Here is a 27,833-nt window from a genome sequence, read left to right as displayed (position 1 = left end):
TTGCTGAGGCTGGCTTTGAATTGGGGATCGATCCTCCAGCCTCAGCTTCCCAAGCGGCTGGGATTACAGACTTGCACCCCTCTGAGCCCTTTTTATTTTTTTTATTTATTTATTTATTTATTTATTTATTTATTTATTTATTTATTTTATGGTGCTGGGGATTGAACCCAGGGCCTTGTGCATGTAAGGCAAGCACTCTACCAACTCAAAATCTGACTTCTATTTTAGAATGCTCACTCCAAATTGCTGTGTTGAAAATATACTATATATATGAGGGCTGGGGTTGTGGCTCAGTGGTAGAGCACTCACCTAGCACGTGGGAGGCACTGGGTTCAATCCTCAGCACAACATAAAAAAATAAATAAATTAAATAAAGTTATTATGTCCGTCTGCAAATAAAAATGTTTAAAAAAGAAAATATAATATATGAAAGGGCAAAGGAGAAAGCTGCAACCAGTTAGCAAGCTACTATATCCAAATAAAAGATGGCAGGACTTTGTACCATGCTAGGACTGGTGAAGGTAGGGTTCACATAGCCTAAGACAGATCTGATATTAACTGGTTGTTATGGTTTAGAGGTAAGGTGTCCCCCAAAAGCTCATGTGTGAGACAATGCAAGAAGGTTTGTAAGAGAAATGATTGTATTATGGGAGTCTTAATCCAAGCAGTGAATTAATCCCCTGATAAGGATTAACTGAGTGGTACCTGAAGTGGTAGGGTATGGCTAGAGGACACAGCAATTGGGGTGTGGCTTTGGGGTATATATTTGTATCTGGTAAGTGGAGATATCTCTCTTTGCTTTATGATCAACATGTGAGCTGCTTCCCTCTGCCACATTCTTCTGCCATGAGCCCAAGGAATGGAGTCTGCTGTCTATGGATTGAGACCTCTGAAATTGTGAGACCATAAATAAACCTTTCCTCTTCCACAGTTGTTCTGGTCTGGTCCTTTAGTTGCAGCAGCAAAAAAAAAAAAAAGAAAAAGAAAAGACTGAAACACTGGTTGTTGCACAGGGCAAGAAAAATTAGGATGATTTTTTTCTAAATTATTTCTGATTTACTAACATAATTGATCAGGTAGCCAGTGTCAAAGATGGGAGTTCAATTCCCACGTGGCTACAGCCTAACTCCTGATGTTCTCTGGCCCCCTCTGAACATATGATACAGACCATAAGGGGACTGGGCAAGGTTAAGGGTAATGCCACTTAACTATATCACCCTGACTAAAATAACTGAAGGGAGTCCACAATCTTAATAAGAAGTTAGATATATAAGCAAACACTCAAATACCAATTAAAAAATAATTCTGTGAATTATTCAAATGCTTTTTACATATAACATCTGGGTCTTGAAATACGGATTCTATTGTCAATAAATGTGCTAAACACTAGAGGGAAATGAGTAAAGATAAGCTCAGTCTAGTGGGGAGAAAAACATGGAAACAGTGACATCATGGTGTTTAGAGAAATAAGTTGGGTTGTGCACAAGGAGTTGCAGAAACATGTCTAAAATCTCTTGGGAGGACATGAGGAAGAAAGGGAACCACTAGGGTGGGGTTCAATGAGGAGTTATGATTGGACTATAAAGATTGAGTGGACATTTGCCATACAGAATCAGGGACTGAAGACAAGGAAGAAGCATATTCTATACAGAAGGACTAGACTATGTAAAGGAATATGAGAACATAGTTCTTTTGAGAGATCACAAGCAATGGCTAGAATATAAAATATGGTCATACAATAACAATAATAGTACATATTTGATGAACACACACCATGTGTTCCTGGCACTGTCTTAAGCATGCATGTGGATCATCACATTTAATATTATAAGTATTATAATAATGAAAAAACTGACTTATACAGAGGTTAGGTAACTATCCCAAGGGCCTCAGTGCTCATGAGGTAGATTCAGGCCTCATGTCCTAAGATTCTAGAACCTGTACTCTTTAACATACAATGCTATGAGGAAGTGGAGGCAGATGAAAATACAAAGGTAGGCAGGAGTCAAGTAATGGCTAGCATTACAAATCATGAAGAACCACTGAAGGGCTAGGGATATAGCTCAGTAGTAGAGTGGTTGACTAGCATGCATGAAGTCCTAGGTTCAATCTACAGCACTGCCAAAAAAGAAAGAAACACTGAAGGGTTTCTACTTGTGAAGTGAAAGCTGATCATATTTGCATTTGGAAATATCTCACTGGTGACAGTATGGAAGATGAATCAGAACAGACAAGAAATGAGAAAGATCATTTAGAAGGCTACTGCAATAATCCTGGCCAGACCATAGGAACCTGAACAAAAGCAGTGAGAAAGTAGATGAGCCAATGTCAGAAGAAAGAGGCAACAGAGGAGGAAGGGTGGGTTGGGGGATGGCTAGATGTGAATTCAGTTGAAAACACATTAAGGATGAGGCATCTGGGAGTCATCCAAGTCCAGAATTAGGCAGACCCACAATTCAGGAGCCCAAGAGGTAGGAGGCAAAACCAGAGGTACAGGTTACAGCAAATGCTTTTTTTTTTCCCTGTGTGTGCACCAGGGAACCTGAGAGGATTCCATGATGGTATCATCTGAGGATCTTCCACAACCATTCCCAAATAACGATTCTTTGAAAGCTCACTGTTTTCCCCAGGATAGACTGCAAAATTCCAAAAGATACATATAGAGAATCATCTGGGCTACCCCAAATCACAACACTAATCTGAATAGATCTTGGTGCTGCTACCATCTCAATCTAATTAATTCTCCCTACTTCAGGTCACCAGAAAAACTAGCTGATGGTACACTCTAGGGAGCCCCAGAGCAGTGGAACTCTACCCCAAACAATGCAGGTAGCTCAAACTCTGAATTCCTAAAAAAATGGCTCCTTGGTTTAGCAAAGCATTAAAAACATGCCTTATTAACATTCTGAATGCACTGGTTTGGCAGCAAGATAACATTTTTTTTTAATTTTTTAGTTGTAGTTGGATCCAATACCTTAATTTTATTTATTTATTTTTATGTGGTGCTGAGAATCAAACCCAGGGCCTAGCACATGCCAGGCAAGCGATCTACCACTGAGCCACAACCCCAGCCCCCAAGATAACATTTTTAAGTATCTTTTTATCACCAAACTTGTATTCAATTTGTTTTCTCATTTAAAATCAATGAAGCCAGGCACAGTGATATATGCCTACAGTCCCAAATACTTGGGGGCCTGAAGTAGGAAGATTACCAAGTGTGAGGTTACCACCTTGAGCAACTTAGTGAGGCCCTGTCTCAAAATAAAAAATAAAAAGGGACTGGGGACGTAGCTCAGTGGTAAAACACCCCACAGTTCAATCCCCAGTACCAAATATATAAAGAAAGAAAAGAATACCAGGCACAGTGGCACATGCCTATAATCCCAACAACTTGGGAGGCTGAGGCAGCAGGACTACAAGTTTGAGGTCAGCCACAGTCACTTAGAGAGACCCTCAGCAAATCAGCAAAACCCCCCATCTCAAAAATAATAAAGTACGGGTGGGGCTATAGTTCAGTGATAGAGTGCTTGCCTAGCACGTGAGGCACTGGGTTCAATCCTTAGCATCACATTTAAAAAAAAAAAGATGGGCTGGGGTTGTGGCTCAGCGATAAAGCACTCATCTAGCACGTGTGAGGCCCTGAGCTCAATCCTCAGCAACACATAAAAATAAATAAATAAAATAAAAGTATTGTATCCAAATACTTCTTAAAAATAAATATTTTTTAAAAGTTAAAATTCTTTTTAAAAAATAAAATAACAAAGTAAAAGGACTAGTGACATAGTTCAGAGTAAAGCACTACTGGGTTTAATCCTCAGTACCAAAAAGTTAATGAAATGAATTAAATGAGTTTTCTCATTTAAAGTGAATTAATGAATGAATGAGTTTCTAATCATTTGGGATTCTTGTAATGCCAACCCCATTTCCAAGCCTCAGCCATAGGTCTCTAGGAATACTGCTGAATAAATCTACCAATAAATGAAGAAAATCATCATTAACAAATTTTATAAAACTTATTTTCACTACAACTTCCTTAAACCAAATATATGAAATGCAAGTTTGCTTACAGAATATTAAAGCATGAAATAGCAGCTCCATTTTTTTCCACTTGTAATGTTTTCACACTCATTTTGTATAATACCTATCCTCTGAGGCTCTATAGAAACTGCCTCTGCCTATCCAATCTTATGTTCCCCTGTACCCTTAAAAAGTACTCTGAGGGGCTGGGGTTATAGCTCAGTGGTAGAGCACTTGCCTTGCATATGTGAGGCACTGGGTTCAATCCTCAGCACCACATAAAAATAAATAATATATATATATATATATTTTTTTTTTTTTTGAGCAATCTCCAGAGAGAAAGCTCTAATGCAGCTTTCTCTGGGTCATCTTTTATTGCAATTTTTCTCATTACTATGGATTCAGAATATGTCATTGATTTTACAATTTCCAAATTTTGCCAAGATGTGACATTTCCTTAACAATCATTAGGGGTAGAGAAAAATGTGACATCAATTTACATTTTTCCAGGATGTGACATTTTCTTATTATTATGGGTACAAAATCATTGATAAAATATGTCACTTATTTGAATTTTTCAGATTTTTCCAAGATGTACTATTTTATTATTAATAGATGCAGTAAATATATTTTAAAAAAAAAAAAGTACTCTGAATAAAATGGTCAAATGAGGACAACAATCTGAGTGAGTCAAGATACCTGGTAGTTGGTATGAGAGATTAATTTAACATCTCTATATCTCTAGGCATTAAGTTACCCATATGTAAAATATATTTAGTAATTTATGCTCTACTGGGATGACTGCATAAGAAAATGGATATAAAAGTAATTCAAGAAACAACAAAACCAAGTTCCTACCAACTGCACTTGGAATCCTCACGTTCTAACTCTCTACTCAACCAAATTCTACCCCTTTGTGCCTGACATGCATACTCACTTCTCTTAACAACTACATCATCACCTTTCTCTTTTTTGATCATATAATTGGAACCACACTGCTCCCTTTGGAGTCTCTCCTGACTGTAAGAGGATAGGTTTGTTCCCTGACCTCCAACAACTGAAAGCTCCTCTAGAACAGAGACCATTCCTGGCCTTGGTGCTGCCCTCCATTCACATCAGGTAGCCCTCAGTCATGACTCCCTGACAACAAATGAGGCTTAAACAATATGTTCCCAGCTAAAAATGTACCATGCAGCCCATTTATAATTCCATAGATTATACAGCACTGGTTCTAAACAGGTCACCAAAATTGTGGCTGAATGATCCCAAAATAGGCATGACCCTGACTTTCCTGGACATCATATCACTTTCTGGATGTGAGCTGCTCCAAGCATACTGACTCTATTAGTCCTTGGATGAGTTACCTGCACCACTGTTGCTAAGCAGGCTGACAGAAAGTTCTTCTGTTCCACTGAAGTTCAAGAAGGACAAGCTGTCACCAGGCTGGCGGGAAGTGCTGTGCCTGCAGAGAACAGAACCCAGCCACCTGGCTTAATGAACATCATCAACTCTTTCTCCTGCTTACCCTATACCCCAGTGGGGATGTTAGGTAGAGAAGTCATGAAACAGGCCTGAAATTTAGCCCCAGAGACTGACAATCCTTGGGATCCATATCTCTAGCCATCAGGTGAAGATGCTTCATTGTGGGCCAGCTATGGCCTCTTCCCCTGGCACTCTGGCCACTTTCCCATAGCCATGTTAGACCACCAGACCTTTCTGTCTTCTGCCTCCCTCTGACTGACAAGGATGCATGTGAGATGTTTGAATAGGTATACCAGGGTTAATGTGGTAAAGAGGGCCACACTCTGCCCTGAGCACTCAGCCAACCCACAAGATGTCAAGGTGACTAAAAGAGAGGCCAAAGAGGGCAAGGGTTTGCACTTGCCTAGTATGCACCAGGCCCTGTGTTTGATCCCTAGCACCAAAAAGTAGGGGTGGGGGTAGGGGCAAAGACCACTTTTTGCAAGTGTTTCCAAACAATACAGAAACAGTGAGTATAAGTATAACCTGGGCTCATGCTTGTCAAGTCTTAAATGACTTTCTTCCTACACTGACTATCTTTAGATGCCTTATAAACACATTCAGACTCTGGTTCAAAAAGACTTTTTTCCATAAAAAAAATGAGGCCTTAATCTCATTTTTTTTCCCATTAACTTCTTTTAAACTCAACAGTGAAATTTCTTAGTGATCAAAATGACAAGTCACAGGGACACTGCCCAAAATGACAGCATATACCTGTCTCAGTACCCCAAATTCAAAGCCCTTTCTCTCTTGTTTGCATCCTTGACTAAGGTTTAAGGTTTACAAAGTGCAACCTCAAAATGAACCTAAATCAGGGTCTAGGTAATACCACAGGCAAAAATGTCAAGCAGTTGGCTTTATATTTCATCCAGGAAGTGGCTGAAGAAGACCTCATATTACCTTTTCAAGTCTTATAAACATGATACTTTGTGAGTAGTCTGTTTTGCACATTATCCTGGGTGCCAAGAGTGTTCTGAGGTTACCTTCCAGAGCCCTGTGCACATTCTCACCTTCCAGCTGCTTCATGATATGCTAACTCCAACAGCTCTGCAGAGGAGTGAGTTGGATCCCTCTGCCCACTGCCCTGCAGCTCCGCCATATTCTGCCGGGTCTGATGATGGATCTGAATGGCCTCTCCAGATGGTCCTACCCAGACAAAGAACCACAAAGGATGGTTAGTTCTATGTACTTAACGGCAATCTTCCTTCTTACCAGCAGAAGGGATATAGGTATTAGGAAACTCAACAAAGGGCACACCACAAAAGAACATTATAAAAGGAATCCTCTGGTTCCCAGAAAGAACACCTCCCCCTCCAAGCAAGATTGGTGCTACTAAGGAACCTCATGTTTATCATCCTGCTTAATCTGTTAACATTTCAGAAGCCTCTGTCTCATGCATGCTAACAGAGATACAGAGAAATACAGAAGTACAGGAGAATTAACACAAACTAAATGAGAAGAAAACATGAATGAAACATCAAATGACTCTATTAATACTTAAGAAAATAACAAGTGATTGTAAGAAGCAGAAGATTCTGAAGTGCAAAAAAGAGCATGAGAGATCAGAATTAGCCAAATCTATTTAAATAAGTTTCCTAGAAACAGAGATTTTAGAGCTAAGTGTTAAACAAGATTAACAGGGGTTGAAGGAAAAGGGTAGGAGAAATGACATCAGCGTTTAGTTGGGAAAGGATAGTGTCTCTGAAGAGGAAAATAAGAAGACAGGAAGTTGAGGAGAGAGGAAGTTGAGGAGCCTAGCAATGGAGGGCCTTAGCTATTAGACAATCAGATGGAAAAAAGGATGAAACAAAGTCAACATTGTTTGGAGATTGTTGTTTTAGTAACTGTGAAGGGTGCAAGGAGGAAAAAGCACAGAAGCTGGAAGAGTTGAGGGTCACAGAAGAAAGTTCTCTCAAGAGGTCTCAAAGCAAACCAATGGGGAAAACATGGAGAGAAAAGACAGCAGAAAGAAGCAAGTAGTCTCATTATCTCTTGTTACCTTTTCTCTGCTATAAGAGGGTAGAAGAGATTTGGGAATGACCTCCAATTTTAATCAAATTAACCAGATTCATTTCTCATTTTTTAAACTTTTAAACAGTAAAAGAAAGTGCAAAAAGAAAACAGATACTTCCAAGCATTCAGCAGGATGCTTTCCATTTAAAAAAAAAAAAAAAAAAACTGGAGCATCAGACATGGTGGCACAGGTTTACAATCCCAGCGGCTCAGGAGACTGAGGCAGGATGATCAAGAGTTCAAAGACAGCCTCAGCAATGGCAAGGTGCTAAGCAACTCAGCCGGACTCTGTCTCTAAATAAAATACAAAACAGGGCTGGGGATGTCGCTCAATGGTCAAGTGTCACTGAGTTCAATCCCCGGTACCAAAAAAAAAAAAATATGGAGGTAATTCATGTTACTTCTTAACCCAGTAAGAGCTGATTAATCTGAAGTTTAATTTTAGTTACAGCTTTATAAAACCTTGCCATCATCTTCTTGACAACAGAAGACAGATCAAAAAGAATGTCTTCAGCACCACATAAAAATAAATAAATAAATAAAAGTATTTTTTTTAAAAAAGAATGGCCTAGGGAAAAAATTGAATTTTTAAAAAACTTCTTCAAAGCTGGACACACTGGCACATGCCTGTAATTCCAGCAACTTGGGAGGGTAAGACAGGAGATGCAAGTTTGAGGACAGCCTCAGCAATGTGGCAAGGTTCTAAGGAATTTAGCAAGACCCTACCTCAAAATTTAGAAAAATAAAAAATAAATAAAAAGAATTGGGGATGTAACTCAATAGTAAAGCACCCCTGGGTTTAATCCCCAACACCAAATGTATATATAATATATATATATATACACACACACACACACACACACACACACACACACACACATCTTCGTTTCTTCAGTTATCAGAAACCTCTAAGAGAAGACATAATCTTATAACAAAGACAATAAGATCAATATACAGAGAGAACAAAAAGAAAAAAGAATGAAGAGACTTTAGGCCTTAAGAAAGAAAGTAGGTGGCAAAGCATAGACCTTTTCAAATAGGGGGGAAAAAAGAGTCCTTAGGTTAATATACCTAGTGAGGTACAAAGCCTATTCCCAAATACATCTTCAAGAATCCTCAAAAGAACCCCTAATATTGTCAAGTTTATCCCCATTTCACTGGTGACAAAGGTTCAGAAAAGTAGAAGCACTTAACAAAAGTCACATAGTCGATTAATATGGAAGAGTGGGGCCAAGAACTCCTAGTTCAAGGCACTTTCCTGTGCAACCAACTTACCCACAGGAAAAGTGTGCATCCAACGTCTTCTATTGGACGTGAGCTTCATAGGCATCCGTGAGGGGGCAAAGGGGTTAATCAGCGCTCTCTGGGGTGTGTATCCACCAGGTCGAACATGTAGCATGGACTCTGCACTGCCTACATGAAACCTCCCTGGTGCACTGGAGTCTCGCTGTGGTGGCTCCATCATGTTCTCCAGGACATCTGAAAGTTATCATGGAGTTGAGCCACAAAGACAAATTATAGAACCACAATGAAACCAAAACTAGGTGTACTAATAGCTGAGGTTGACAAGAATTTTGGACATCATAAATGTCAGAAAGTGACAGAAATGAGTAAAACTGCTAAAAAACATACACAAATTTAACATGTTTAATTTTTTAAATACTTAGGAGAAGGGGATTTTCACTCTTGAAATACTGGCCCAGTGAATTACAAACCCAAAGGGGAAAACCACACATCACCTGGAGACCCTGGTCTTTTACCTAGATACAGTAACAAAATAATGGAATTTTAGTTGTTTCCATTAGGGACAGGTTGAGTATATTTTTCTTTGGGGACCACAGGAGGATACTAGGGATTGAACCCAACAGGGCTTTACCACTGAGCTACATCCCCAGTCCTTTTTATTTGGAGAAAGAGTATCATCACGTTGCTAAGGCTGGCCTCGAATTTGCAATCCTCTTGCCTCAGACTCCCAAGGTTGCTGGGATTACAGGTGTGTGCCACCATACCTGATAGGATAAGTGTATTCTTTATGTGGAAGAAACAATAAAAATAAATATTTAAGCCAGGCATAGTGGTGCACACCTGTAATCCCAGTGACTCAGAAGGCTGAGACAGGAGGATTGTCAGTTCAAGGCTAACCTTAGCAACTCTGCAAGACCCTGTTTCAAAATAAAAAACAAAAAGAAGTGCAAACATAGCTCAGTGGTAAAGCACTCTTGGTTTCAATTCCCAGTATAATCATTCAACAAACATAAATTATATATATATACACACACACACACACACACACACACACACATATATATATATATAGTAAAGCAGAATCTATATATAAAGATACATATATTCTGGTGAACCAGAAGGGCAGACCCTGGCAGAGTTAATAAATTGTTCACTAATCCCAAATGATTACAATTCCCTGTGCTTTTGCACTGAAGTTACATGAATTAGTTCCTGCTAACAGAACACGGGTAGAAGTGACATATCTTCCAGGCCTGGTACACAATTATCTCCATGCATGATCTCCATTCTGAGTATGACACAATTATAGAACCAAATGGAAATAAGAAGACAAACACAGTAAAGTTTTTCTTAAAAAATAGTATAATACACACATTCCTAACACCTAATCTGATTAGTACCCATTGCATTGACATGGAAATAATTAAGATAAGGGATGTTTTACCCAATCTGACCACTCTCTGCCACTTTCAACACCTACTATAATAAGGAAACTATCCCCAGCTTTACCCAGCTCTGCCTGTGCTTCAGCACTCTCACCTCGAGTGCTGGTGTAGCCCAAGGAGCTGCTGACTTCATACTGGTGCAGGTGGGGATGTGGGATCATCAGGATGTTGGCACTTTTGCCCAGGGAGCTGTCGTCAGAAGCCTGGCTTCTTACTTCCTCAGTGGGTAGTGCACGGCTCGGAAGGGAAGGACTGGATGAGACATCACAAGAGCTGGCACTCTTGCGATTGTGATTCTCCCGCTCCCGCACAGACCTGCCAGGTAAGAGAAAACTCACCACCAAGCAAGGGCTCCTATCTCATCTCAAGTTAAAACTCCAAAACCCATCACCTACTCAATGTACTTAAAGAAAGTATTTTCTACTCAAAGAAAACCCAATGTCATGGATCAGAGGTGTTGCCCTTAGCTGTCTGATATGTAGTATAAGAAAGGGGAGAGGGTCTGGGGTTGTGGCTCAGCGGTAGAGTGCCCGCCTAGCACGTGCGAGGCCCTGGGTTCGATCCTCAGCACCACGTAAAAATAAAGAAATAAAATAAAAGTATTGTGTTCATCTACAACTAAAAATTAAAAAAAAAAAAGAAAGAAAGGGGAGACACATATGCCAGTTTTCAAATAGCAGAAGTCCGGGGATCACAATTGTAAAGAAGTGATTACTCCAGTCTGACACCACTGATCAATCTTACATCACTAGAAGTGGAATAACAGGACAAGATGCCAGGTGATACAAGAAAAGATACACAGTGTCAGCTCAGAAATTTTCTTGTCTTACAAATGGAACCGAAATATAATCAAGCTTTTAGAGCTAACTGCCAGTTTACAAAAATTCAGAGAATAGAGGAAAAGTTAATATTTTTTTTTTAAATTAGCTAAATAAAAAAAGCAAAATGTTCTACTGTCACTAAAAGAGATATTATGGCCAAATGGAATGTGTGAATCTTGGTTAGATCCTAATTTAAACAAACTAATTGCAAAAAAAATTTTTGGAGAAAACGGAGAAATCTGAATATGGACATGAAAGATTAAGGAATTGATATTAATTTTGATACTAAAGATAATGGTACTGAAAAAATATTTTCAAAAACTTCTTTATTAGGGATATGTACTGAAGTACATTCAGGTGGAGAAACAGGCCTGGTGTTTGTTTTAAAATACTCCAGTAAGCCAGGAATGGTGGTGTATGCCTATAATCCCAGAAGCTGGGGGTAGGAGATTACAAATTTGAGGTCAGTCTAAGGAAATTAGAGAAACCTGTCTCAAAATTAAAATGGCTGAGGACATGGCTCAATGATAGAGAACCCCTGGGTTCAATTCCTAATACCACCAAAAAAATTAAAACACACCAGTCAAAATTGTGGGGGGAAAATGATAAAACAAGATGGGCAACATGTCAATAATTGTTCACGATACTAGTCTATTTGGGCATGTTTGAATATTTTCTTAATTAAAACATTAAAAACAATATACTCATTAAAACATATAACTCCCTAAGGGAGATAAATCTCAAGAAACATAGTTAGAAAGATGAAAAGAAGAAAAAGAGAGAAGCCTAACAAGGAAGTGAACTCTTACAATTAAAGTATTATCTTACCAATAGGACACTTGGCATCAGAGCTGTTTCTTTCAGCCTGGAAGAATTTTGTCTTAAATCAGAGCTTAAACAGAGCCAAATTCTGACTACATGTTCACTGCTTCAAAAGTAAAATTTTTTCGTACCAGGGATTGAACCCAGGGGTGCTCAACCACTGAACCACATCCCCAGTGCCATCGTACCCAGCTCAAAAGTAAAATATTTGAATACTAGTATATGTTTACCACATGAGAGAGAGAAAACAATTAAAGCAGTCTGTAGCCAGGCACAGTGGCACATGCCTGTAATGCTAGTGGCTCCGGAGGCTACGACAGGAGGATCACAATTGCAAAGCCAGCCTCAGCAACTTAGCAAGGCGCTAAGCAACTCGGTGAGAACCTGTCTCTAAATAAAACACAAAACAGGGCTAGGGATGACTCAGTAATTGAGTGCCCCTGAGTTCAATCCCCTGTACTCAAAAAAAAAAAAGGTTAGGGGTAAACCTAGCAGTTCAGGAGGCTGAGGCAGGAGGATGGTGAGTTCAAAAAAAAAGCCAGCCTTAGCAAAAAGCGAGGCTCTAAGCAATTCAATGAGATCCTGTCTCTAAATATAAAATGGGGCTAGGGTACAGCTCAGTGGTCAAGCATCCCTGAGTTCAACCCCCAGTGCCAAAAGGGGCGGGGGGGCGGGGCTGAGGATGTGTCCATTGGTGCTCTGTACTATTTTTCTTTCAAGTTCCTTAAATTTTGCTGCTATCTTTATTATTATCTTCTGCAAGCTTTTTTTTTAATTTTCTATTTGTTCTTTTTAGTTATACATGACTGTAGAATGTATTTTGACGTATCAAACATATGGAAGCTTTGATTTTAATTTGGTCTTCTTTTTCTAGTTTCTTAGAATGAAAATTGAGGTTATTGACTTGAGACATTACTTTTTGTTCTCACATAGGCATTTAGTGCTATATATAAAGTTCCCTTAAACTGTTTTAACTGCATCATGCAAACTTCATGTTATATTTCTGTTTTCATTCAGTTAAAAAAAAAATTCTAATTTTACTTCAGACTTTTCCTTTTTTTTTTATACTGGGGATAGATCCCAGCAGCATTCTATTATTGTGCTATATATCCCCAGTCTTTTTTATTTTTTGAGACAGGATCTCACTGAGTTGCCCAGACTGACCTGGAACTTGCAATCATCTTGCCTCAGCCTCCAAGTTGCTGGAATTATACCTGTGTCCCACAGATTATTTAAAAGTGCGCTTAGTTTCCTAATATTTGGGGATTTTCTAGTATCTTTCTGTTAAGAATTTCTGGTTTATTTCATTATGGATTAGAGAATAAGATACAGTATCATTTCAGTCCTTTTAATTTTTAAAAAAATTTTTTAGTTGTAGATGGACATAATACATTTATTTTATTTATTTATTTTTATGTGGTGCTGAGGATCGAATCCAGTACTTCATACATGCAAGGCAAGCGCTCTGCCACTGAGCCACAATCCAGCCATCAGTCCTTTTAATTTTAAGGTTTGGTTTATGGCCAGAATATTTCCTGTCTTATAAATGTTCCACATTTACCTGAGAAATGTGCATTCTGCCAGCTTACATTGTTATTTACAGTTACAATTAATGAAGCTTCTTATTATGGAACAGAAGGGAAAGTCATTGAATTTTTAAGATAAAAATAAATTATTTCTGGGCTGGGGATGTGGCTCAAGCGGTAGCGCGCTCGCCTGGCATGTGTGCGGCCCGGGTTCGATCCTCAGCACCACATACAAACAAAGATGTTGTGTCCGCCGAAAACTAAAAAATAAATATTAAAAAAAAAATAAAAAAATAAATTATTTCTGAATTATGAGTTCTCTCAGGCCATGCCCACAGACTTCTGAAGTACTATTCACTGTTGTATAAAAAGTTTACAGGTACTTTCAAGCCTTAGGAAGAATTACCATCTTCACATTGTCACATATATCAGAATCATGGCAGAGACAGTTAATGCAGATTCCTGAGTTCTCTGCCTAGAAAATAATAGCTAGCATTTATTAGATACATTTTTCATGTAATATTTCATTTATGCTTTACAAACATACCTATAAGACAGCACCATTTTACAAATGAAGAATGTGAAGTTACTTAGCTTATAAGTGAAAAAAAATCAGTATTGAAAAAATCAGTATTGAAACCCACCTTTAGTAGGCACAATGGTGCACACACTCAGAAATTTGGGGGTATGATGCAGGAGGATGAAAAGTTCAAGGCCCACCTCAGCAACTTAGTAAGACCTTAAGCAACTTAGCAAGACCCTGTCTCAAAATAAAAAAATAAAAAGGTCTGGGGATATTTCTCAGTGGTTAAGCACCACTGGGTTCAATTCCTGGTACCAAAAAAAAAAAAAAAAAAATCAAGCCTATATAGCTGAGTGTAGTGGTACACCCTGTAGACCCAGCTATTTGGGAGGCTGAAACAGGAGCATTGCCTGAATCCAGCAGTCTGAAATCAGCCTGGGCAACAGAGTGAGACCTCATCTCAAATAATTAAAATTAGGGTTGGGATTGTAGCTCAGTGGTAGAGTGCTTGCCTCTGCACACATGAAACACTTGATTTGATCCTCAGCACCACAAAAAAATAAATAAAGTATCCATTTACAACTAAAACAAAGAAGTTTTTTAAAAAATATTTCTTTTTTTAATTTTTTTGTTTTAGTTGTTGATGAACCTTTATTTATTTATTAATTTATATGTGGTGTTGAGAATTGAACCCAGTGCCTCACCCATGCTAGGCAAGTGCTCTACCACTGAGCCACAACCTCAGCCCAGTTATTAAAAAAATATTTTTAAGTAAAATAATAAAGACTCAACCAGGCATGACAACAAACACCCATAATCCCAGCTACTCAGGAGTCTGAGGCAGGAGGATCACAAGTCCAAGGCCCACCTGGACAACTTAGTAACATGCTGTCTCAAAATACCATAAACAAAGATCAGGAATGTAGCTTAATGAAACAGCACCTGCCTAGTATGCACAAGGCCATGCATTCAATCCCCAGTACTGTTTAAAAAAATAACTTTTAATATAAAGACTCTGAAGAAATGCCCCTGTCTCTAAAAAAAGCATTCACTTGTAGCAAAGCTGTTTGTCAAACTTATCTTGAGCTCTAAACATTCTCAGGAATAAATATTACAATGGGATGAAGGAAAAGAATAAAAAGCAATCATGTGGTCATTATAAACTCATTTGCCTCAAAAATCAAGAGACATAATATCCTTCTAATCAGCTGTGCTTAAATTTGCAGATTTAAGATACCTGAGCTAGGAATAGAGGTGCATGCCTGTATAATCCCAGCTTCTCGGGAGACTAAGGTAGGAGAATCTCAAGTTGAGGCCCGCCTTGGCAACCTAGCAAGACCCTGTCTCAAAATTTTAAAAAATATGGACAGGAATGTAGCTCAGTGCCAAAGGGCTTGCTTCACATGCTCAAGGTCCTAGTTTGAGCTCCAGTACCAAAAAAAAAAAAAAAAAAAAAAAGAGTAAGGGGAAGGGGAGAAGGAAGAGGGGAAAAAAAGAAAGAAATCTGAAAAATAAACTGGTATGATCTGGTCAAATGGGGACAAAAAATAAGCTAGATTTCTATTTTATACATTCACTTTAAAAATCTACATAAAGAACTAAAATAAGCATAAAATACAAGACTATCAAGTATATGAAGAAAATACAAAATACATATCTATAATTTGGGGTAAATAGGCTTTATACAAGATCAAAGTCGTTGTATCTAGTTCTATCACAATCAGAAACTGCTATATAACCAAACACCACAGAAAAAATATAACAAACAGGAATTAAAGAAAGAAAAATTCATGTGTTCTTGCAATAATAAACTTATAATAATCTGGGCCCAGGAATATATCTTAGTGCCAGGCCAGTAAGATGATCATTCTGGAATTTATGAATGTTTGCTTTGATTAGAAAAAGCCTAAGGTGGGGGTGGGGCTGGGGTTGCCGCTTGGCGGTAGAGCACTTGCCTAACACATGCGAGGCACTGGGTTCGATCCTCAGCACCACATAAAAATAAAATAAAGGTATTGTGTCCAAGTACAACTTAAAAAAATATATTAAAAAAAGCCTAAGTATCTTCTTATTTCAAGACACTACTTCATGGCAAACAAAATGGCTAGGCCAAAGAACTGGAAAACCAAATCCCTAATGATCTGCCTGGCACAGCTTCTATTTGGCTAATTTTTTTTTTTTTAAAGAGAATTTTTTTAATATTTATTTTTTTTTAGTTTTCGGTGGACACAACATCTTTGTTTGTATGTGGTGCTGAGGATCGAACCCGGCCGCACGCATGCCAGGCGAGCGCGCTACCCCTTGAGCCACATCCCCAGCCCCTATTTGGCTAATTTTAATTAAAACATTTTCAAGGTTGCTCTCACAAAGGTCCGTATTAGACCTCAGGTTTTCCTAAATAACTTTCATATAAACCCCAAGTGAATCAGCTGAAAACCTGCAGGTGGCGAGGCGCTGAGCCCGGGATGGGCCAGGCAGCCTGAACACTTGAGCATCGTAGGCATCATAATCTACTTGGATTGGAAGGGCATTCTCAGATTCTTTTGGAGTCCCAAGAGCTGAAATACACAAATAGTACAAACTGTCACCCAAAGACATTTCACACATTTCTTCACCAACATCTGTGAGACACTAGGTTCATCATCTACCTCTGAGAAAATGGAGATAATAACCCATTGATAAGGTTGTTAAGATGAAATGACTTTTAAGTTAAAGCAACAAAGAAATAGTACAGAACTAAATAAAGGCAACTTATTGGTAGCATTTCATTCCTATGTGATCCCTGTTAAAAAATATCAACCAGGGCTGGGGTTGTGGTCAGTGGTAGAGCACTTGCCTAGCATGTATGAGGTTCAATCTGGGTTCGATCCTCAGCACCATACAGAAATATATAAGCAAAATAAAAATATTGTGTACACCTACAACTAAAAACAATTATTTTTTAAAAACTACATATCATCTTATATGTTTAATGCTTTAAAACTTTCTACCTGATCTCTACAATTGACCTGTGGAAAACAAAAAAAAAGATTTGGTCATCATCCAACTTGCAATTGACATGACAAAAATACAAGGTGGCTAAGAGGTGACACAAAGGGAATTCAGGTCTCCCAACTGTTCAGTGAATTTTCTTAAGCAATTTCATGTAATTTTGTCGCCATGGGTTAGCTCTTTCTAAAAGTGATGAAAGAAGGTCTCAAAAAATGTCAAAGGACTTAAAATCAGCATACTGCAGTAATATAGCCACATCAAAGTTTACAGCAGCTCAATTCACAATAGCTAAACTATGGAACCAACTTAGATGTCCTTCAAGAGATGAAAGGATTTTAAAAAATGTGGTATATATACTCAATGGAATATTATTCAGCTTTAAAGAAGAGTGAAATTATGGCATTTGTTAATAAATGGTTGGAGTTGGAGAATATCATGCTAAGCGGAATAAGCCAATCCCACAAAACCAAAGGCCAAATGTTTTCTCTAATATGTAGATGCTAATTCACAATAAGGCACTAGAGAAGAATACTGTTACCTTAGATTAGGTAGAGGGAAGTGATGGGAGGGGAGGGAAGGGGATTGGGGATAGGAAAGATAGTAGAATGAAATAGACATTATTACTTTATGTATGTATGTGACTGCATGACCAATATGATTATGCAACATGTACACTCAGGAAAATGAGAAATTATATCCCATCTATGTATGACATATCAAAGTGCATAAATGCATTCTATTGACATGTATAACTAATTAAAACAAATTTAAAAATTAATAAAAAATACTCACATGTATCACGTCCATTTTTTGCTTTTTCAGAGGCAGGCTATAAAATTTAAAAGATTTAATCACTCTCCTATGCCAGAATAGAACATCTCACAAAGTATAGTATATATGTGGCTGCTCCCAGGGCAAAGACAATGTCTCAACCCTTCCTATAACTGATGGGAAGGCAGGAAGCTAAGATCTGACACCCACCTTACACAGCATCAGACCTTGCAAGATCCAATACTTCCCACCTCAAATCTGATTAATTCTTACCACCCCAACCACTGGTGGAACTGGCCCCATTTCAAAGGAGAGTATACTCAATTCTATAAAGAATAAGGAATTTGGGCTGGAGTTGTGACTCAATGGTACAGCCTTGCCTAGCACGTGTGAGGCAATGGGTTCGATCCCCAGCACCTCATTTTTTAAAAAGTAAACAAAATAAAAGTATAAAAAAAATTTTTAAAAAAAAGAAGAAAAAGGAATTTGCCCAAAGTCATACAATCAGCAGGTGGCAGAGTCAAAATACAAACCCAAATTTTCAGACTTATGTTCAATCCACTGCTATATTTGTTCTACCTTGGCTAGGTCCCACCTTGAACCCTGCATGCTTCCCCTCCTCCATGACACCATCACCTGTCTGTCTACACCCACCAGAGCAGAGCACTCCAAACATTGTCCAATTTGCTGAAACGGAGTACAAAGGTGGAGGAGAAAAACTGATAGCATTATCACTTTTATTGTTTGTTTGGGAGTAATGGGGATTGACCCCAGGACCTGTGCATGCTACACATGGGCTCTACCACTGATTTACATACCCACTCCCTGCCTTATTATATGTTTATCTAATACAGAAAGTTATAACATTCTTTTTTGTTTTTCTCCTGCATTACTAAGGATAGAACTTGGGCTCACACATGATAGGCAAGTGATCTACCAATGAACTATATCCCCAGTCCTTTTTGTAAATTTTGAGACAAGGTCTTGCTATGTTGCCCAGGCTGACCTCCAACTTGTAATCCTCCTGCCTCTGCCTCAAGAGTAGGAAGGCTGACAAGTATGTGCTACCACACCCATTCAAAAATTGTATAATTCTAAGGTAAATTTCTTAAACCCTATTTATGACCATGTGGAGAGATAAAGGTACCCCAGAATCATATATTATAATTACATTGATGTGTGACAGTTCCCAAAGGTTCTGAGGGTTTGATGACACCTACCTTCTTTCCGGCCAGTTTAATTCGTGGGGTGAAACTGTTACAAAAAAGCTGGCTTTTGGATGTGTAGAAACTATTAAAAAAAAAAAAAAAAGTAAACAGGGTCATTAATCAAAACCTTAAGACACAGCTGTAATCCTAAGCATGGACCTGCCCTCCCATGATTGGCACTGTTTTTAGGCTTCACTGAACTTTCATATTCTAACTTCTTTTGCAATCACTATAAAACACTAATTATGTTTTTAATTATTCTATAACTTTTTTCCCATAAGTTGTTTCATGTGTGCTAATCCTATATGCTAACTATAATTGGATCAGAATTTCCTCCTTGTGGCAGGGATTAAATCTATTTACCCCGTGATACTTTTCACCTTGATTTTTGCCATGGATTGGGCACAAGAGAGGTTCTTATCACTCACTCATAGATCAGCATTTAGTAAGCACGAAAAAGCCAGACAAGAAAGGGAAAGGATTAGTACTCAAGAAAAAGATGGAAGAAACCATCAAATCTTTTTTTTTTTTAAAGAGAGAGAGAATTTTTTTTTAATACTTATTTTTTAGTTTTCGGCAGACACAACATCTTTGTTTTTGTATGTGGTGCTGAGGATCGAACCCGGGCCGCACGCATGCCAGACGAGCGTGCTACCACTTGAGCCACATCCCCAGCCCCCATCAAATCTTAATCCCTCTGAAAATAATCTTAATACAGTAATGTCTAAGCACACAAAAAAATAAAAACCAGTTTTGCACTGGGTACACTGAATGAATGAATGAATGAATGAATAAATGAAGGCTATAAAGCCTTTCTATTCCTCAGGTATCTCTTGTATTCTCTTCTATCATTAACTTTTAAATGAGATTTGGAATGGTGACCAATCCACACCTTCCATCAAATCTCTGCAAAAATAAAAAAAATATTAAAAGGCACAATGTTGGCAAATAATCAGTAGACCATGGGGCAATCCTAGTGACATATTAAATACAAGAACATAAGAATGTTACCTGTCATCAGACCTAGGGATTACACCCCTGTGATTTGTCTGTCCCAATGGTATCAAGGAAAGTACTAAGTAGAGTCTGCTACTCTCTTCCCAGACACTAATTATAAAAGATCGGAGTGATAAAGTGATGTCAGCCAGAAGAATGGGTTTATATTAAACTGAACCATATGAAATTGAAATTTCTGAGGGTCAGTCTAATATGATTTCAAATGATTGAAAGTAACAGCTACAACTTTGTCATGGACACCCTGTTCAACCCCAGGCAAGGCACTTAACCTCTCTAAAACTCAGCTTTCATTACTATATAATGTGACTGAATGAATGGTCTACAGGATCTCCAAGATAGAGTCCCATTATATCCAGTCATATCCCCTACATCCCACTTGTATAATTCATATATATATGATATTAATTTACTCTGTGGATCAATTTTCATCATTAGTCTGAAATACTTCAGGGGTACTATGGTCTTACTTAGGAAAATGTGATCAAGTTTACTAAGGCCTCTGGCCTTATCTAGTGGAAACATGTTGCCCACTTACTTCTGAAGAGGCTTTGCTGAAAGAAGAAAACAAATGGCTCCTATAAGCAGTGTCCATCTTTGTACGCTTGTTCCCATCACCAATGGCTTGGGCAACAGGATTAACAGTGAAATGAGAAAAGCAGGTCTTGAGCTACCCCCTACCATTGCCCCTGGTGAAGCTCCCAACATGCAAATCCATGCTATATCATTAGCTGGCAGTAGAGAACCAATTTAGTATGATAAAAAAAGTGATAATTCAGGAAACATTCAAGATACTATTAAGTAAAACTTGAGAAAATTACAAAACTTCAATTCATATAAAATTTTGTGAATTTTATAACTAAATTAAAAACCATGAAATACAATGTATAATTAAACAGTAACTTTTTTTTTAACTGAGAAATAAATCTGAAAGGCTATTAAAAAATTCAATTAATTGCCCATTCCTGTAATCCCAGCAACTCAAAGGCTGAGGCAAGAGAATCTCAAGTGCAAGGTCAACTTGAGCAAGTTAGCAACACCCTGTCTCAAAATGGAAACTAAAAAGAATAGGAATGTAGCTCAGTGGCAGAACACCTCTTGGTTTAATTCTCAATACCAAAAAAAAAAAAAAGTACAATGGGAACTTGGGGTTGAGCTCAGTGGTAGAGCACTTGCCTATAGCATGCACATGTGATCCCTAGCACTGCAAAGAAAAAAAAAATGTTATCACATCATCTTATAAAACTAATCCTAAGGAGACCCAACATGGCGGCGGGCGCGGAGAGATCAAGTCTCTGACCTCTTCAGCTGCGCGGGCATAGGGAGTCATAAACCGTCTAAATGCTGTTTGCTCAGGATTACTAGGCAATGCTGAGCTGACGTGGATCTGGGGCGAACAGTCTGGGCCTCTCAGAACACACACCAAGCCCGGATCGGCTGAATTCAAGCTCCCGTTCACCTGCGTCTCGCAGACAAACTGCGGTGACTCAGCACTAAACGATCCCGCTGAAACAACTGGTCGGCCCTTCTGAACCTGCGGAGGTTAATACCAACCGAGCCTTCATAGGCAGAGGCCACGGGATTGAGACGGGGCTTGGGAGAGCCAGTCAGGATCCACCCGTTGCATTGGTCACCCGGCAAAGAGAACGAACTGTCGCCATTTGCATGGGATACCACCATGGCAGAGAACTGACGTCACCAGAATGCGGAGGAGGAGATAACTTCATTGAAACCGGCGGTGACAGGTGTGTAACCCCCTAGCCCTCCCTCTCCACACAGCGGGGAAACCTTAAGGGCCCCTCCCAGCTCTCCCATGAGCGCGATAGTCAGACCGAGGGAATCAGGAGTGGCGCGGGACCCGCGGCGCGGAACCCCCAGCTACTGCTCCCACCAGTGCTGACAACTGAGGTCTCTGGCACCAGCTACCAGGGGCGTGGCTACCAGAGGGCAAGTAAAATTCAGCCCCAAGCTCCACAAGGGAATGGCAAACAGGGAGAGTGTGCCCAGTCGTTCAAGAAAATAGGGCTCCCGGGAGCAGCAGACCTGGCGTGTAGCCAGTATTGTGGTGAGCGTCACCGGTGAGCGGGGCCTGGCTTGAGGAAAAGTGGGGAAGTGACTAGACACAAGAGAAGGCCCTAGGAACTCAGGATTGGAGACCCGCCCAGTCTGGGAGGAGGAGCTACTGCACAGTGATTAGTTCCCGCATATTGAGAGGAGAAGCTTGGCCTGGTGGGCACAGCTCCACCTACTGGAAGACAAGTTAATTAAACTCTAAGACTGCATTTATTAAATTTGGGGGGGGGGGGTTCATTTTCATTTTTTTTTATTTTTTAAATTTTTTTTATTATTTTTTTAATTTTAATTTTTTTTGATTATTTTTTTTCTTTTTTCTTTTCTATTTTTTTCTTTTGTCTTTTCATTTCTTTTCAATTTCCTTATTCCCCCTTCCTTGAATTCTACCTGCTTACTCTCATTCTCTTTAGTGACTTCTTCCCTTCCCTTCTAATACCTTTCCTCCCAAGCATCAAATAAATTTATAGGAGTAAACAGTAACTCAGCAGTCAAACAGAAAAGGAAGTAACATGAGCAGCATGAAAAAGCAAGGAAGAAAAGGAGTACAAACAATGCAGGACAGCCTAATTATTCAGGAGGACCTAGAGGCATCAGAAAAATGGTCAAATAAAGAACTCAAGGAATACCTAATATAGATGGAATGGAATCTTAAAGAGGACATGAGACAGTAAATTCAAACAATGAAAGAACACATTGAAAATGAATTACATAAACAGATAAAAGAAGCAAATAAGCATCTTTATCAGGAGATAGAGATTCTAAAAAAAAATCAAACAATAATCCTAGAAATGAAGGAAACTATAAACCAAATTAAAAACTCAAATGAGAGTATCACTAACAGAGTGGAGCAAGTAGAAGCCTTGAAAAGAGTCTAGCCAACTCAGAAAGGCTGGTAAGGAATCACGAGAAAAACATCCAAGAGATATGGGATAACATAAAAAAACCAAACTTAAGAGTCATCGGGATAGAAGAAGGTATAGAGGTTCAAACCAAGGGAATGAGCAACCTGCTGAATAAAATAATTATAGAAAACTTTCCAGAAATAAAAAAGGAAACGGATACACAAATTGTAGATGCATACAGGACACCGAGCATACAAAATCACAGTAGACCAAAGCCAAGACACATTGTTATGAAGAAATCCAATATACAGAACAAAGAGAAAATATTAAAGCTACAAGAGAAAGGAGGCAGATTACATTCAGGGGTAAACCAATTAGGTTAACAACGGATTTTTCATCACAGACGCTGAAAGCGAAAAGATCCTGGAACAACGTATTTCAAACACTGAAAGACAATGGATGCCAACCAAGAATTTTGTATCCAGCAAAATTAAGCTTCAGGTACAACAACGAAATAAAAATCTTTCATAATAAACAAAAGTTAAAAGAATTTGTAGCCAGAAAACCAGCACTGCAAAGCATCTTGAGCAAAACACTACACAAGGAAGAAATGAAAAACAACAACCAAAACCAAGAGTGGGAAGTACCTCAGTAAAGACAGAGGGCGGGGGGAAAGCTAATCATGGAGAAACAAACTAAATTTTAAAAAAAGATAAATAATCAAACATGGCTGGAAGTACAAACCATATATCAATAGTAACTCTAAACGTTAATGGCTTAAACTCTCCAATAAAGCAACATAGGCTGGTAACATGGATTAAAAAAACAAATCCAAAAATATGCTGCCTCCAGGAGACACATCTGATTGGAAAAGACATACACAGGCTGAAGGTGAAAGGTTGGGAAAAAATATACCACGCACACGGTCCTCGTAAGCAAGCAGGGGTGGCCATTCTCATATCGAATAAAATCGACTTCAACACTAAGTTAATCAAAAGGGATAAGGAAGGACATTATATACTGTTAAAAGGAACCATTCATCAACAAGACATAACAATTATCAATATTTATGCACCAAATAATGGTGCTGCGACGTTCATAAAACAAACTCTCCTCAAGTTCAAGAATCAAATAGAACACAACACAATAATTATGGGTGACATCAACACACCTCTCTCACCATTGGACAGATCCTCCAAACAAAAGTTGAATAAAGAAACTATAGAACTCAATATCACAATCAATAACCTAGACTTAACTGACATATATAGAATATATCAACCATCATCAAGTGGATATACTTTTTTCTCAGAAGCACATGGATCCTTCTCAAAAATAGACCATATATTATGCCATAGGGCAACCCTCAGTAAATATAAGGGGGTGGAGATAATACCATGCATTTTATCTGATCATAATGGAATGAAACTGGAAATCAATGATAAAAGAAGGAAGGAAAAATCCTACATCACATGGAAAATGAACAATATGTTATTGAATGATCAATGGGTTAGAGAAGACATAAAGGAGGAAATCAAAAAATTCTTAGAGATAAATGAAAATACAGACACAACATATCGGAATCTATGGGACACAATGAAAGCAGTTTTAAGAGGGAAATTCATCACCTGGAGGTCATTCCTCAAAAAAAGAAAAAACCAACAAATAAATGAGCTCACACTTCATCTCAAAGCCCTAGAAAAGGAAGAGCAAAACAACAGCAAATGTAGCAGAAGGCAAGAAATAATTAAAATCAGAGTGGAAATCAATGAAATTGAAACAAAAGAAACTATTGAAAAAATTGACAAAACTAAAAGTTGGTTCTTCGAAAAAATAAATAACATCGACAGACCCTTAGCCATGCTAACGAAGAGAAGAAGAGAGAGAACTCAAATTACTAACATACGGGATGAAAAAGGCAATATCACAACAGATACTACAGAAATACAGAAGATAATTAGGAATTATTTTGAAAACCTATATTCCAATAAAATAGAAGACATCGATAAATTTCTTAAGTCATATGATTTGCCCAGACTGAGTCAGGAGGATACACACAATTTGAACAGACCAATATCAATGGATGAAATAGAAGAAGCAATCAAAAAACTACCAATCAAGAAAAGCGCAGGACCGGATGGGTATACAGCAGAGTTTTACAAAACCTTTAAAGAAGAATTAATACCAACACTTTTCAAGTTTTTCAGGAAATAGAAAAAGAGGGAGCTCTTCCAAATTCATTCTATGAGGCCAACATCACCCTGATTCCGAAACCAGACAAAGACACCTCAAAGAAAGAAAACTACAGACAAATATCTCTAATGAACCTAGATGCAAAAATCCTCAATAAAATTCTGGCGAATCGGATACAAAAACACATCAAAAAAATTGTGCACCATGATCAAGTAGGATTCATCCCTGGGATGCAAGGATGGTTCAATATACGGAAATCAATAAATGTTATTCACCACATCAATAGACTTAAAGATAAGAACCATATGATCATCTCGATAGACGCAGAAAAAGCATTCGACAAAGTACAGCATCCCTTTATGTTCAAAACATTAGAAAAACTAGGTATAACAGAAACTTACCTCAACATTGTAAAAGCTATCTATGCTAAGCCTCAGGCTAGCATCATTCTGAATGGAGAAAAATTGAAGGCATTCCCTCTAAAATCTGGAACAAGACAGGGATGCCCTCTATCACCACTTCTATTCAATATAGTTCTCAAAACACTGGCCAGAGCAATTAGACAGACGAAAGAAATTAAAGGCATAAAAATAGGAAAAGAAGAACTTAAATTATCACTATTTGTGGGCGACATGATTCTATGCCTAGAAGACCCAAAAGGGTCTACAAAGAAACTCCTAGAATTAATAAATGAATTCAGCCAAGTGGCAGGATATAAAATCAACACGCATAAATCAAAGGCATTCCTGTATATCAGCGACAAAACTTCTGAAATGGAAATGAGGAAAAACACCCCATTCACAATACCCTCAAAAAAAATAAAATACTTGGGAATCAACCTAACAAAAGAGGTGAAAGACTTATACAATGAAAACTACAAACCCTAAAGAGAGAAATAGAAGAAGATCTTAGAAGATGGAAAAATATACCCTGTTCATGGACAGGCAGAACCAACATCATTAAAATGGCGATATTACCAAAAGTTCTCTATAGGTTCAATGCAATGCCAATCAAAATCCCAATGACATTTCTTGTATTAATAGATAAAGCAATTATGAAATTCATATGGAAAAATAAAAGACCCAGAATAGCAAAAGCAACTCTAAGCAGGAAGTGTGAATCAGGTGGTATAGCGATACCAGATTTCAAACTATACTACAGAGCAATAGTAACAAAAACAGCATGGTACTGGTACCAAAACAGGCGGGTGGACCAATGGTACAGAATAGAGGACACAGAGACTAATCCACAAAGTTACAACTATCTTATATTTGATAAAGGGGCTAAAAGCATGCAATGGAGGAAGGATAGCATCTTCAACAAATGGTGCTGGGAAAACTGGAAATCCATATGCAACAAAATGAAACTGAATCCCCTTCTCTCGCCATGCACAAGAGTTAACTCAAAATGGATCAAGGAGTTTGATATCAAATCAGAGACTCTGCGTCTGATAGAAGAAAAAGTTGGCTACGATCTACATACTGTGGGGTCGGGCTCCAAATTCCTTAATAGGACACCCATAGCACAAGAATTAATAACAAGAATCAACAAATGGGACTTACTCAAACTAAAAAGTTTTTCCTCAGCAAGAGAAACAATAAGAGAGGTAAATAGGGAGCCTATATCATGGGAACAAATTTTTACTCCTCACACTTCAGATAGAGCCCTAATATCCAGAGTATACAAAGAACTCAAAAAATTAAACAATAAGATAACAAATAACCCAATCAACAAATGGGCCAAGGACCTGAACAGACACTTCTCAGAGGAGGACATACAATCAATCAACAAGTACATGAAAAAATGCTCACCATCTCTAGCAGTCAGAGAAATGCAAATCAAAACTACCCTAAGATACCATCTCACTCCAGTAAGATTGGCAGCCATTATGAAGTCAAACAACAAGTGCTGGCGAGGATGTGGGGAAAAGGGTACTCTTGTACATTGCTGGTGGGACTGCAAATTGGTGCGGCCAATTTGGAAAGCAGTATGGAGATTCCTGGGAAAGCTGGGAATGGAACCACCATTTGACCCAGCTATTGCCCTTCTCAGACTATTCCCTGAAGACCTTAAAAGAGCGTACTACAGGGATACTGCCGCATTGATGTTCATAGCAGCACAATTCACAATAGCTAGACTGTGGAACCAACCCAGATGCCCTTCAATAGATGAATGGATAAAAAAAATGTGGCATTTATACACAATGGAGTATTACGCAGCACTAAAAAATGATAAAATCATGGAATTTGCATGGAAATGGATGGCATTAGAGCAGATTATGCTAAGTGAAGCTAGCCAATCCCTAAAAAACAAATGCCAAATGTCTTCTTTGATATAAGGAGAGTAACTAAGAACAGAGCAGGGAGGAAGAGCAGGAGGAAAAGATTAACATTAAACAGAGACATGAGGTGGGAGGGAAAGGGAGAGAAAAAGGAAATTGCATGGAAATCGAAGGAGACCCTCATTGTTATACAAAATTACATATAAGAGGTTGTGAGGGGAATGGGAAAAAAAAACCAAGGAGAGAAATGAATTACAGTAGATGGGGTAGAGAGAGAAGATGGGAGGGGAGGGGGGATAGAAGAGGATAGGAAAGGTAGCAGAATACAACAGTTACTAATATGGCATTATGTAAAAATGTGGATGTGTAACCGATGTGATTCTGCAATCTGTATTTGGGGTAAAAATGGGAGTTCATAACCCACTTGAATCTAATGTATGAAATATGATATGTCAAGAGGTTTGTAATGTTTTGAACAACCAATAAAAAAAATTTAAAAAACTAATCCTACCTTGTTCATTCCTAAT

General features: G+C 38.4%; 1 protein-coding gene across 10 annotated transcripts in view; it reads right to left on the bottom strand.

Annotated features, from left to right (window-relative positions):
- Positions 1-27,833, bottom strand: part of Depdc5 (DEP domain containing 5, GATOR1 subcomplex subunit) — a 148,909-nt gene that overhangs the window by 73,361 nt on the left and 47,715 nt on the right. For all 10 annotated transcript variants that reach the window (XM_071615617.1, XM_071615634.1, XM_071615628.1 and 7 more), the window contains 7 exons: positions 18,916-18,985; positions 17,717-17,753; positions 16,371-16,491; positions 10,336-10,556; positions 8,827-9,030; positions 6,549-6,684; positions 5,382-5,479 (listed from right to left, as the gene is read on the bottom strand). In XM_071615617.1, coding sequence (XP_071471718.1) covers positions 5,382-5,479; positions 6,549-6,684; positions 8,827-9,030; positions 10,336-10,556; positions 16,371-16,491; positions 17,717-17,753; positions 18,916-18,985 — 887 coding nt within the window. The remainder of the gene's footprint in view (positions 1-5,381; positions 5,480-6,548; positions 6,685-8,826; positions 9,031-10,335; positions 10,557-16,370; positions 16,492-17,716; positions 17,754-18,915; positions 18,986-27,833) is intronic.

Source organism: Marmota flaviventris, chromosome 1, assembly GCF_047511675.1.
Source record: "Marmota flaviventris isolate mMarFla1 chromosome 1, mMarFla1.hap1, whole genome shotgun sequence".
NCBI classification, from domain to species: domain Eukaryota; kingdom Metazoa; phylum Chordata; class Mammalia; order Rodentia; family Sciuridae; genus Marmota; species Marmota flaviventris.
Note: the sequence above shows the minus strand (reverse complement) of the source record. Positions and strands in the feature narration are given on the sequence as shown.